A 13,388-nucleotide genomic window follows, 5' to 3' on the forward strand; every position below is an offset into this window, starting at 1 on the left:
TCCCGGGACTCGAAGTCGTTCCGGCGTCTCCCGAATCCCATCAGCCGGTCCGCCCCCAAAGGAGCCGTTTGAGGGGCAAGAGGCCAAATCCCCCCCGGAGGTTCAGGACCCTGAGCAGCGCGTGTGGGTGTCCTCCTCCGTGGGCTGCCCGGACCAGAAAATCAACTTCCCAGAGGCTAAAATCTACTTTTATTGAGCTTGGCTGCAATAACCGACTTTTTCCAATCTGATTGTGCTGACCCTCCTCCTTATCCTCGTGTGAATCGGCCACTTCCAAAATTTCTCTTGCAGTTTAGAGGGTTCTCCACCGACTCAGACAGTTGGGAAGCAAGGAAGGCTCTGCTCCCCTCTGACCCTCTATGGACTTTGAAAGAGCAGGATAGGAAGGAAGAGTATTAATTTTTATTTGCATTACTTATTAGGCAATCAGGATAACTTTCTCTGAAAAGTAGCAAAATTCTGCTACATTATGTACAAGGTTTGCCCATAAATGGTTGCCCTCATAATTTTCCTTTGTTTTACTGAATATATTTTTACTGGTCAAAGTACATTTCTGCTCCTTTCTGTGGAGAGCCAAGAAAACAGACCAAATTGAACAAACTAGTCCAGAATTTTCCCTGGAGGCACAAAGGACCAGCTCCAAATTATTCTACTTCGGTTCTATTATGTGAAGATTCAGCTCCAATGCTCGGAAAGTGGAAGGAAAGAGGAGGACCAGCGCTGGACTCAGTTATGGCGGCAATGGGGGCACCATTGGAGGACCAAGTTGGGGAACGGAGCTGCCTAGAGAAAATCTTGATCTATGTGGTTGCTATGAGCCGACCCTGACTTGATGGCACAGAATCAAAATCGGTGCCAAGGATGGAAGCCCACCTGAATGGATCCTGCCTACCTAGAAGTGCCCTGGAGTTAAAAGTAGGTCTCTGTGAGGACAATGAGGAGGAACCACCAGGGAAGATCATCCAGCTATTGCGGGAATCTAACCGTTGGCTGAGCTTGTTCTATGAACCAGGCTGACATTTGTGCCGATCTGTGAGTTGCTTGCATATTATGCTTGGAGTACTGAAAGAAGAAGAAACTGGTTCCAGTACCCAGGCTGATGGGGAGGTGCCTGGACTGGCTGAGGCTGCTCCCCCAAGCCATCAACGAAATGTTGGGGAGGCAGGAGAGTCTGGAGGATACCTCACTGACCACACACTTAGATAAGGGGTTCTGTTAGCTTCCAAACTCAGGACTCATTGCTGCAACAAACAGTATTAATTCCCGATGTCGAAAGGAGTGGGCTAATGGAAAATGTCCAATGTTAAAATTTCTCAGTTGCCCACTGAGTGGGAAAGTAGCAGATGTAGGTGACAAAGACCATTTTTGAATGGCCACAAGCTGAGTATCTGTTCAAGGGGAACTGGTGGAGACATTGCCTAGTAATAAGCTGGGCAGCCTTTGGCCGGCATTCCAGAGCAGCTTTTGTCCTCAGTCTTTGGAAGAGCTTACGAAGACTGAGGTGTTCTGAGCAGAGCAACCAGAAAGGAATTTTAGCCACTTTAACCATGAGGAAAGACGGCTGCAGTTGTACAGCAGCACTTTTCACATCCCTGAAAGGAACTTGGAAACTAATTTGCAGAGTGCAGGAGGAGTAACGGATTGGCCGTGGCCCCAAGTGAACATCAGGAAAAAAATCCTGGCGTCCGAGACAAGAACCAGGGGCTCAGAGCAGGGTTTTCCCCTCATTGGAAGAGGCCAAGAAGAAGGTAGAGGGATGCATGCATGCACAGAACAGATATGTGATTTGGTGGTAGTGGATTGTTTTATTTTACAGTCAGAAAGCAGAGGTGGCAGACAGAGGGAGAAAGAGGAAGAGCTAGGAGGCATCACACAAGCAACTTCTGTCCCATTTGGGACTTTCAGGTCATCCTTGATTTACAACAGTTCATTTAGTGAGTATCTGAAGTCAAACAGCACTGAAAAAAGTGACTTATGACCGTCTTCCACACTTATGGCTGTTGTAGCATTCCCACATGATGCACGGTCACGTGATTAAAATTCTGACATTTGGCAACCGACTCATATTTATGACCTTTGCAGTGTCCTGGGGTCATGTGATCATGTTTTGTGACCTCCTGATGAGCAAAGTCAATGGGGAAGTTAGATTCACATAATCTGTACTAACTTAACCACTGCAGTGATTCACTTAACAACCACAGCAAGAAAGTTTGCGAAACAGGGCAAAACTGACTTTTAACAAATGTCTCACTTAGCAACAGAATTTTTGGGCTAAATTGTGGTCATACATCGAGGACTACCTGTACTATGTAAAAGGAAAGAAAAACCCATGGGGGTTCAGAAGCCAGGTAAAACCTCGTAGAAGAAGGCATGACATCATGTCACATCTGCATCTTAAGGGAAGGCGTCCGTTTCCTACTGGAGTGAAGACAAGGGCCTTCGGGCATCCCAGAATCCGCATCCGCTCCAGGCTGAGCCACCGCATCCTCCAGGCCTCCTTGGCTTTGGGAACATGCTTATGGTGCCAGTCTGCAGCCCTTTCGGAAATTGCCTTCTCCGTCTTGGTGTCTGCAGATACTTGCAGCACACACGGACCATGCTAACTGAGAACGATGCCTATGGACTTTGGGGAGAATGTCCCCCAAAGCGGCCTGCATGGCAACATGCTGCCCCGGCCATGGGAGAAACTGTGGGGTGGTGCCAAGCCTTCTCCGGAATTGGCTGGATCCCAAGCTGGCCGCCTTATGACTAGGGGAGCAGGTATATTTTATTTATTATTTATTTATAATAAATAAATAAATAAGTGGGTCTGCTGCCTTCAGCTCTTCAAAGGTCCTGATCAGGCGCAAGCAGATGAATCCGAGTGGCGGGTCAAAGCTTGGGCCTCGGCATCAGCCTGGGCAACCCCGTCATCCCACTTCAGCGGGTGATGTAGGCATCAGCCTCAGGACAGGAAGGACTCTGACCACTGGCCTCATCCAACTTTCTGAGCAGCATAAAATAAGAGACACTTTGCTTCACTTTTATTACTGCAAGCAATTTTAATACAAAACATGTGTTTGTTTTTAAACAATTCATTGGTAGAGCTTCCGGTTCTGGCTCAATTAAACCAACTGAGAGAATCACACAGCAATGTGGTCAGTCTGAGCAGGGACAAGGGTACAAGTGAATAAATACAGGAAGACCAGGTGGCCCCCAACCCCTTTTGCACAGTGGTCTCTCCCTTCCTCCACAAAGGGGAGCGGGGGCGTCCAGAGCCAGGGGGTCTGCTGGTGATGCTCCTCCCCCTCCCCAAGAGCACGTGGTGGTGGTGGTGTCGAAGGCAGCTGGCTGCTCCACAGCAGAGGCTTTCCGGGCTTCTGCTGGCCGGAGAGGCCCGGACCAGCCTAAGAAAGTCATCTAATTGCAGTCTGTGAACTAAAACGTAAAGTCGGTTCTTTCACTCGTGGTTGGCCTTTTGGAAATGTGTTATCCTGTGACTAAACAGAAGCAAATTTAAGATCCTCCCACCCCCTCACAGCTAAAACCACACGGTTTTACCTCCCTACAATGGTTTTGCCTTTATAATTCCCCCCAAATGATGTTCTTTGAAAGCTTGACGGGACTTTCCTTTTGCAAATTACAGTATTGTAGTGAAGTTCTTTATTCAAATGAAGCATGTGCAAAGGTCCGTTTTCAAGCTATCTTCAGGTAAAACCATAGGAATTTATTTTTTAAATTGGAAACAAGCCCCCTCACCGTGCATTTCTCTCTTATTGAGGTATCTGTGATTTACAAGGAGAGAGAGAGAGAGAGAAAAGAAAGTTCCTTTCTTATGTTGGATCTTCAGATGTTGCTCTTAAATATAATTTCTCTGGCTGAAACAGCACGTTAAATTTTTATAAAGATGCGTTTAGGAAACAATCCTAAAAGATAACGCAGGAACATCTCCTGCACTGCACAGAAATCCTATTTATATCATTTGTTTGTTTTTACATTTTCACATCTTGACCTTTTGCTTCTCTCCCATGTTTCAGTTTTCCCCTGGGCCCCCATTGCAAAGAAGGCAAGTTTTATCTACATAAATATTCACATGAAAAAGTAACCTATAAAAAAAAAAAAGAGAACCAAATAAGGCAGCTTCATAACACAATTTTCTTTTACACTTTTAACAATATAATTTCTCCCACGTAGAATAAATATACATCCAATGTATGAAGCAGGGTTAAAAACTGGACACAGGTTTCCGTTCTCTGTGCAAAGCTGGGCATCATGTGGATGCCGTATTATCTCTTGGGGCCAGGAGATTTGGCAGTGCTTGTTTTCTTGGACATGGTGGGGATCTTGGAGGGCTTGGCCAGGCCCCGCCGGGAGCCACCCTGTCCCCCTGTTGCGCTGCTCTCCGAAGTGTCTGAACAGGCAGACTGCGTCTCCAGCAGATCAAAGTCAGAGGCATCGCTGCCTCGCCGGCTGCTGGTTCGGCTCCCTGCGTGGCTGCCTGCACGGCTGGTGGGGCGGCTGGCCGTTTTCTTAGGATCTGAAAGACAAAGACGAATTCTTACATCCCAAGGGAACCTTGAAGGAATTTAACAACACTGCGTTCCATGCTCCCTCCAAAAAAACAAGACACCCCCCCCCAAAAAAAAGAATTCTGCTTGGCCCCTCCTGGGCATCTACAGAAGACCATGCGTGGTCTACCAACAGGTTGGGAGGCTATGCTGGGCTCCCCAACCCAAAGCATCCGCCTCTGGTTAATACCACCTGGTGCTTCCAAATCTAGCTTGGAACTTACCGGCTCGACTGGTTTTGGCACCGGAAGAAGCTGGTGAGGAACTGTTACTGGTGTCCCCAGCGAGAGACGTCCGGCTGGAGTGGAAAGTGGGCCGTTTCAACTTGCTGCCTGAGGACGGAGCAACCTTGGGATAAAGAGGCAAGCAAGTTTTGTTAGAGAGCCACAGGAAGAGCTTCAGAGGAGCCCTGTGCTCCAGGAGCAGCTGCGAACCTCTGCGTCTTAAAGGCCAAGAGGAGACAGGCTTCACACGTGGCCTTGGGGAGGCTGGGCCCAGCGTCTTGTGTGAATTCAAGCCAAGCAGATGATTATATGCCATGCGCAAACTGAATGCTGGCCTCCCAGCGTCATCACTGTGGTGACTTTCCGGAGGCCAGGAAGGAAAGCGGGCAGGCAGACCAGAAGAACCTGAGGGGGTTAATCAAACTGCTATCCTAACTGGAAAAAGAAAGAGGAGCCACAAGCTGACCCTGGACTTGGGGAACCGTCATTTGGAGAGATTTAGGCAGTTTCCAAACAGCTGCTTAGAACAAGGAAGGGTGTTGACTCTGCTTATGCATTCCTATTAGGATCCCCTCCCCCCCACCCCCGGTGGAAGAAATGGGTCCGAGGGGCCCAGCACAAGGAGAGGCCCCTGACAGCCTCCCTTGGAAGGAAGCGTGCTTCAGGGTCTCTCATAAAATAAATAGGAAATAAAATTCAGTGCTTGGACTGTAATTTGAATATGTACCACATCTGAAGTATTATAACTTCAGACTGTATTTATTATAACTTATAAGCCACAAGAGGATGTTGAGGATCTGGAGGAGGGTGGCCCTCAACTGCCAAGGTGGCACAAACGGTTGGGCCCCGAGGCACAGGCTCCTCTTGATGGGCTCTTTCAATTCCACTTACTTGGGGGGAGGCAGAAAGTGTTATGGAAATGAAAACAAAGAATGGCCCACCTAGGCTATCCTGAACCTATAGATCAGTGGGGCCGACAGGCTGCGGAATTTGGGAGTTGAAGCTCACCCAGCAAGTTGCTGAGAAGTTAAAAAACACTTAGAAGAAATTAATAATTAAACACAAATTAAGAGACACTTATTATTCAAGCGTGAACTTCTTTTGTTCTCCAATCTTTATTTCTGAAAAAGGCCCCATATTATATTATATATTAAATATTATATTTTATTAAGCTTGGGCAGCTTTTTTCTCTTGGTTCTTGGAAGATGTTCTTAATTCAAGAGGATCAGCCTCAAACTGGACGTGGACGCGCAGACACAGGGAGACATATAAATGACCCCACAAAAAATGGGGCTGGGATTTGAACTCAGCAATGGACAATCCTGAATAAGACCCGCATCCCCCCATGCATCTGCTGGGACTCTCTGTCAATGGGGCCTAGCATCCTCCTCTCAGCGGGACTCAAACTCAAACCACCACATTGTGACCAACTGTCAGCCGAGGGCATCTACCGGTCCAGTATCTGATTTTTTAAATAAAAACGATGCTGCGCTTCAATGGTTTAATGTCCTAGACCAGTGTTTCTCAACCTTGGAAGCTTGAAGATGGGTGGACTTCAACTCCCAGAATCCCCCAGCCAGCAGTGCTGGCCAGCTGGGAGTTGAAGTCCACCCATCTTCAAGCTACCAAGGTTGAGAAACACTGTCCTAGACATTGGTATTTGGACACAGACCTTTTTAACATTTATATTTTATTAGGCTCTACTGATCTAGTTGAAATGTTAATTTATATTGCTAATCCACGAACGACATGCCATCTGCTAAATAATAACACAAGTCAGCCTCTGCTTGGGTTGCTCAGTCTCTGCTCAGAAAGGCATGGGAGCGCAGGAGCTTTGGCCAAGGGGAAGCAAGCAAGAGAGGAAGCCGACTCAAGTCCTTCCTTTAGCCCACCGGAGCCATACTCTACCTCAGAAGCAGACAGGTGGAGGTCGGCATTATCGCAGCCCCTCAGGGGGGTACCTGCCTTGCTGTTTACCAACCAGGGTTTGTCATAACAACGGGTGAAGTGATGCGGAGTCTGTGAAATGGAAAATCCAAAGAGAATTTGAAGGACGGGGGAGGGGGGGGCAAACAAAATGAGTGGAGGAGGGAGGGAGGGTGGCAGGGAGGAGTGACCAGGTCAGAAGAAAATAAAACAGAAAAAAAATATAAATCCTAAAATAAGTGAATAATAATAATAATAATAATAATAATAATAATAATAATAATAATAATAATAATAATAATAATAATATGATGATGATGATGATGATGATGCAGCAGCTAATGAATACAAACCTAGGCTGACACATGGCACAGAACTGTATGATGCACAAAAAAATATTGGTAAAAAGGTGAAGAAAAAACATATTCCATGTTGTGGGGAAGAACAAAAACTATTTGGGGGGAGTGTGAAGAAGAGGAGGAGAAATCCGGCCTTCCTCTCTTCTCTCCTCCTTCCTGAGTGTGGAAAGGCACAAATGGAAAGCTCAGAGGGAAAGTGCAAACGGAACAGAGCTGCGAAAAGGCTCCCCTCTGGTCTGCAGCCTCCGCTGATCGCAGGCCCCACCTGTGGTGCTCCTGGGGCAGGCCTGGGGAGGGGAGGGGGCTTTGAGACGAAGCAGCCTTCCCCAGCTCCACAACTCAACGGAGACTTTCAGAAGCCCTTCGGGTTTTCAAGGCTGAGGGAAAAGACCCCATTGCCAAGGTGAAGAAAGAGCCTGCTTCTCACCTTGGTCCCGCTGGCAGGTGTGGCAGGGGAGGATGGCACTGAGGGGCAGCTGTGATTGCTCTGGCTGGCACTCGAACTGGACCGTGTGGGGGAGGCAGCCCGAGAGGAAGGCTTGGACCTCCGGCCACGGGACCGGAATGGTGCCATTCCCTGAGATGCACCCTCTGGTAGAATGAATTTTTCTCGAAGTTCAAGGTTAGTCCTGCCTCGTGCTGTAAGAAAAGAAGGACACAAAATACGGATGACAAAGCTGGAGGTACCTAATGTAATTAGTTGGAAGAACCAACTAATGGCGCAGGTTTGGAGTCTGCTGGAAGCATGCCATCTTTTTCTTCCTTTCTTCCAGCTGGACAAAAAGACCTCTTCAGCCATTTAAATTTGCAGTACTGAACAAGGCAGGACCCCCCCCCCCCGATGCAGGCCACACATCATGCAAAGCCCCAACCACTCAGCTGAAACTTGCCCTGCCCCCCCCACCCCCCTCCCCGGTCCACATCAGGGTTAGGAAAAGGATGGAAATGTGTGACCTTGAAACTGAGAGCAGGCATCAAGCCCTTTTCCCTTTTGAGAGCCCCTCCTCTGCCCCACATGCCGAAGGAGGGGCTCCTCTCCAAGCATTCTTCTCCCACTGTCAGCCCAGCAAAGAAGCCATAAAGTTAAAATTGCAATGAGCCAGTGGAGGCTACGTGACTGCTGGAGACGGAGAGGCAGACCTGAGACCTTCTGTAGAGGCAGAATGTCCTGGGCCCCCAACAAGGCCAAGGTGAGCAGCATCAGTCACAAAAATCCCCAGTCGAACGTGGGGATTGGGCGAGATGCAGAGGCTACAACGCTTGGCCTCTCAGGCTCTGCCCTTCCCTGGAATTAGATTGCTCCCATCCGCTAGAAAATGACTTATGAATCCTCTGGAACACCAAGATCCAGGAAAAGGAATCTTGTCAGGGGCAATCACTGAGCAATACTCTCACCTAAAAAGTTCTTCTTTCAAACGCTGGAATAAAATTAACTGGTGGGATCAAGAAATTGGGACACCCCCCCCCACCCTCACCCCAGCTTATTAGCAAATGTGTTGATAGAATCTACACTCCTTGGAAAATACAAAACCCAGCCAACGGAAGCACACACATTGGTAGTTTGGTTAAGTAAGCCACACCATGCAAAAACCTTGTAGGATCAGTGCAGCCTACCCAAGGCACACAACAGCTGCAGCCTGGTCTTGTTCTGGAATCACGGGGAGCTAAGCAACAACTGGCCACCGCACAGCAACAGAAGTGTGGCAAGCCAAAAGGGCTGGGAAGCAAAGAGCCCTCCCATCCAATGCATTCCCTTGGTTTTCCCGTAAATTTGCCCAGAACTCTCAGCCAAATACTTGGAGGGCGCCAGGTGAGAGAAAAAGGTGGAAGTTTTCCAATTAGGAGCATCCAGCCAAGTTTGGGAGAAACACTGGGAGGAAAGGCAAGTGTGAACCTGCCAGAAACATCACAACCCCAAAGACCGAGGAAAGGGGATTTGTGGGCTTCTGACAGACTACTTTTGAGTTACAGACACCCAACCCAGTGCATGATGCAATTTCAATATGAGGAGGAAGCAATACTTAAGGATAAAAGAATCTCTCTTCTGCACCTCTAGAGGAAGGAAATGGGCCTGAAGTGGGTGGACTTCAAAAGTCTTCGGAGTAGCTCTGCTGCCTGGAGAACCCTGGCAGTTCCTATACCTGGGGCTGCTGGGAGGCTGGCCAAAGTTTGGCAAGTATCCAGAAATTGTGACCAGTGTTAAAACACAGCACAGATTGCTACTTGGTGCAAGGTAGACCCTAGAAAGGCTGAAGCCAGCCACCTGCACTGCTTGCTCAGGGCTTATGGGGCAGCGTGCCCTCAACCCTTGCCACCCAAATGGCTTTGGCCGGGCCTCCTAAGGGCAGGACTCCCCTGTGAGGGATCTGCCCAAAGAGAGAAGCTACAAGAAGGACCTGTCTGAGGATGCTTCCCCTGCATTTAGAAAATCAGCAAATGCGACCCTTTTGGTTTTTTACTGCTACTGTTACTTTCCATCTGTTTTAACTTCTTGAATTCCATTTTATTTATGTTTTGTTCTGTCCGTTCAATCAAGTGCTTCCGGGAGAAGAAAAGAAGAGAAGGAAGCGTGCAAATAAGGACATGGCATCCACACAGGGTCTCACTCCCCGCTCCTCACTCATGGGCAAAAAAGGAGGGCAAAGCTGAGCCCGAGGGCCCGGAGGGGGGAAGGACCCTTGGGGGTGGTGGGAGAGCTCCAGCCAGTTAGCCAGCAAGAGCTCCGCACCCCCTTCCTTGGCCAAGCACAGCACAGACTCTAGCATTCGGGACAGACCGAGGCAGGTTAGAGCAGCAAAGCCATTCCCAACAGGGCAGTCAGAGAAAGGGAAGAAAAACCTCCAACCTATCGGAGACTGACTGGCAATCGAAGAGCTGGAGTCGGAGCGTTTGATTTTACTCCCAGGGTGGTGAACTAGAACAGAGAAAAGAAACAGGTGCGGCAACAGGAGGGAGCAGCAGGGGACCCAAAGAGGAGGGAGCCAGCAGGGAAGGAAGGGAGCTCCTTCGTGCGGCATGCAGGGCTGCCGTGGTCAGTGGCCGAGGAAGGAAAGAGAGGCTGGCTCAGGGGCAAAGGGCTCCGGGACCTTCAACCCAGAGACCTGTCTGGGTGTGGCCCCCTTGGTGCTCGTGGCTGAGAACGCCAGGGGCTCCTTTTCTCACGGGCCTAATATTGAGTAACGCTCCCTGGGCTGATCTTCCAGAGCTCCCGGGGACCCTCCAGAGCAGCTGCCCTTCCTGCTCCCGTTGGGGGTTGCCTGTATTGGAAGTTTCTCTGGAAAAAAAAAACCTTCATTAAGAAGCAGACGCATCTCCTACCTCGACAAGGATCGTTTTTCACTAAGAACTCGTCCAGAGCCATCCATCCTCCACCAACACGAACCATGACTGTACTACGCAGGATACGGACCAGCCGCAGCTGCTGGGAGTCCCCAAACTGTTGCAAAGATGCAAAGAGAGAGCCGGTTTAATTGCAATGTCATACTAAGGCACACGTGTTCTTCTCCAAGCAGGTCAGGCCTACCTCTGGGTCTCCCCACCCCCCACTCCTCAGTATCCCTTTGAAAGTGACAGAGGCAATTATTTTATAAAAGGATCATATATTTGATTAAGTGTATTATTCTTATTAAATCAATTAATTACCATCTTTCTTAATAATTGATTTCTTAATTTTTTTAATGATTAAAAAAGTGGAATGATCCAATGCTCCCTGGGTGGCAAGAAGGCCATTTTGCTGGACCCTGAGCCGAAGCCTCCTCAGTGACCAAGGACAAACAATGAACCCCAGCCAGCCACAAAACGCTGTATGAGAAAGATGCCAAAAGACGCTGGGGGGGGGGACAGGCTGGGGGTCAGCTCCATGGCTCCTGGCCAGCCCTCACTCCTGCTTGGCAGCTGCCCACGACTGCTGTGCTGCAAATGGGCTGTTTCTCTTTGGGCCAATTTGGGCTGCTTGAACGGTCAGAGAAGCCCAAATTCAGCCCCTCTCCTCAAAAGATGTGCCTCTTTTGGAAGCAGCTTGGCTTCAACGGTCAGCTGATACAGCCCCTTCAGAAGAGACCAACTGGGGGGTGCAGCCTTATCAGGAAGGAGAGCAAAACCCTCCACCGAAGAGCTTTCCAGCATGGCATCCCCTCTCCCAGCAGAAGCGTGATTGGCAGCAGCCAGCCAGGCGGCCTGAAGGAGTAGCAACCTGACTATTGATTAACTGATTAATTGCCAGGATCACAGGCAAAGACAGCAATTTGCTCTGATTGATCAGGGACGTCCCAGACCCAAGCCACCTGCTTAATCTATAGCAGCACCTTGAGTTCCCATCAGCCTCCACCCTGGGGGTACTTTTTAGCCCCATAGACTGCCCTCTCTTTCCCCCAAATACTTCAGCTGGGAAGCAGGGCATTGTCACATCTCAGGGGCCATTGAAGATATGGATGTCACCATCATTTCCATCCCGTCATAATTCTGGGTGGCTGAACAAGTAAGCTATTAACCTTTTTTCCCCTTAGCTGATCTAGGAAACTGAAATTCCATTTGCTGTGTCAGATTTGGCCAAAAAAGTCCAACTGCTGACTTTCACTGCCACCCCCTCCCCAATCAGGCAACAGGATGTGACCCTGAACTCAATGGGGAGGCAGAAAAGAGGCCAGGAACACCTCTGCAGCAGCCACAATTTGTCTCAGCAGGAAGCAAGGGGCCAAACAGAGACGCCTCTCTTGTCGAAAGGGCCATGCAGGTGGTTGGAGATTTAGTGCTGTTTATGGAAGGGAGTTTTCCAGAGGAATTGGGGACTTGCATTTCCAAAGCAATGGAAAACAATGGAAAGATGCTGATATACAGAATACTTGGTCAAACTCGCAATTCTGTGCAGTGAACACAAAACTCTGGGCCGAAGTCCCTGGCCGAGCCACCCCCAGCTCTCATCCGACAGGACGAAACCTGCAGGAGGGCTCCTTGGTCAGGGTAGATGTGAACTCTGGTTCGTAGGGAAGGTCCCTGGGCTTTCCAAAGTATGTTGGAAAGTTCAACTGAAGGTCTCCTCATCTGCTGGTGGTCGGTCAACAGTCCATGGCCCAAGCCCTGAACTCTGCTTCCTAGTCAGTTTTGTGTATCCAGAACAGTCCCAGATGGATACTCAGGCGACTCTGGCCAGCTGCTCTCGAGCCTTTTCGTTATTTTACCTCTGCCTGGAATTTCTGAGCCTGAGAATTTTTGCCTGGCTCATCACCAGGACAGCCCAAGTCCCATTTAAGATGTTCCCTTAAAGCAAGTTTTCAATTCTCAAAAAGGTCTGAAGTCTACACTGGGTGCACAGGTGTGTGTGTGATTCTGTGCTTATTTTTTACAATTGGCAGTCACGGCCTGGTTGCGTCACTACATTTCTGAATATACCAGCAACTCTGTCAAGTTAATACATCCACGAGCACAACAGCCATAGTTAGGAAAAGGCCCGTGTGGAAACAGACACACAAATTATACATGCACATGTTGGAAGGACAATTAGCTACAGGAAAACGCAGAGGCAGCACCGCAAGGCTCACTGTACCTGGTTGCCGAGGAAGAACTAGAGAGGAGGAGGAGGTGCAAACGAGAAGAGAAAGGGAGAAGAGAGAACACATCACACAAGGTTACGTCACACAGGGTAACAATGCTGACACTGTTTTCTGTGCTTCCTGGACTGCTAAACTGCTGTTCCTCTGTTTATGTATTAAAAGAAAGGAAGGCCAGCAGAAAGGGCGATGAGTGGTCCCAAATGGCGGGGAGGGGGGCACCAGCAACTCTGGGATTGGGCCACAGCTTCCATCCCCCTTCCCCTCCCAGCCCTCCCTGCAAGAGCCTCAAGCTGTTTGTGCCTTGGTCCAAAGGTGCTTTCTTCAAAAGAAGAAGTTTCTTGGATGAGAAGTGAAACGTCTTCAAGGAAAAATAAAGTCCAGTTGCCTTTTGAAGAAGGCCCCTTTGGGACAACCCTGACCTGGATGGCTGAGGATCTCCACAGATACTTTCTGCCTCCTTGGCTAAAATCCAGTCAGGTCAAGGGACACAGAGAAGCTCAGACAGAGGGCAAATTCCAGGGGCTTCAAGCCAAAATCAGAAAGAGGATAAAGCCCCATTTCTGAATCTATTTTTGTGGGAGCATCCAGAAGGAATGAGAAAGGATTATACTATGAGGGAGAAACCACCCCCACCCCCACCCCCCCACCAACACAGAGGCTTCCCAGGCACAGACGACAGTAGTGGCTCATGGGGGCAGTTTTCTCCATACCCCTTGCAGAACACCATGCCCCCCCCTGCCTCTGGGAGCTGCATCTGGGGGGCTACGCCTGTATGCACCAGGG

At 49.1% G+C, this 13,388-nt stretch overlaps 1 protein-coding gene across 22 annotated transcripts in view; it reads right to left on the reverse strand.

Annotated features, from left to right (window-relative positions):
* Positions 1–3,021: 3,021 nt before the first annotated feature.
* LOC117663256 (microtubule-actin cross-linking factor 1) overlaps positions 3,022–13,388 on the reverse strand; it is a 323,136-nt gene continuing 312,769 nt past the window's right edge. For 10 of the 22 annotated variants that reach the window (XM_060691389.2, XM_034413271.3, XM_087876752.1 and 7 more), the window contains 7 exons: positions 12,599–12,616; positions 10,375–10,492; positions 9,902–9,970; positions 7,484–7,695; positions 6,680–6,790; positions 4,772–4,895; positions 3,022–4,516 (listed from right to left, as the gene is read on the reverse strand). In XM_060691389.2, coding sequence (XP_060547372.2) covers positions 4,266–4,516; positions 4,772–4,895; positions 6,680–6,790; positions 7,484–7,695; positions 9,902–9,970; positions 10,375–10,492; positions 12,599–12,616 — 903 coding nt within the window. In that variant the 3' untranslated portion in view covers positions 3,022–4,265. The remainder of the gene's footprint in view (positions 4,517–4,771; positions 4,896–6,679; positions 6,791–7,483; positions 7,696–9,901; positions 9,971–10,374; positions 10,493–12,598; positions 12,617–13,388) is intronic. The other 12 variants (XM_034413270.3, XM_034413267.3, XM_060691380.2 and 9 more) reach the window with 7 other exon arrangements.

The sequence above is a fragment of the Pantherophis guttatus genome, chromosome 10, assembly GCF_059756535.1.
Source record: "Pantherophis guttatus breed Tessera chromosome 10, ASM5975653v1, whole genome shotgun sequence".
Classification (NCBI taxonomy): domain Eukaryota; kingdom Metazoa; phylum Chordata; class Lepidosauria; order Squamata; family Colubridae; genus Pantherophis; species Pantherophis guttatus.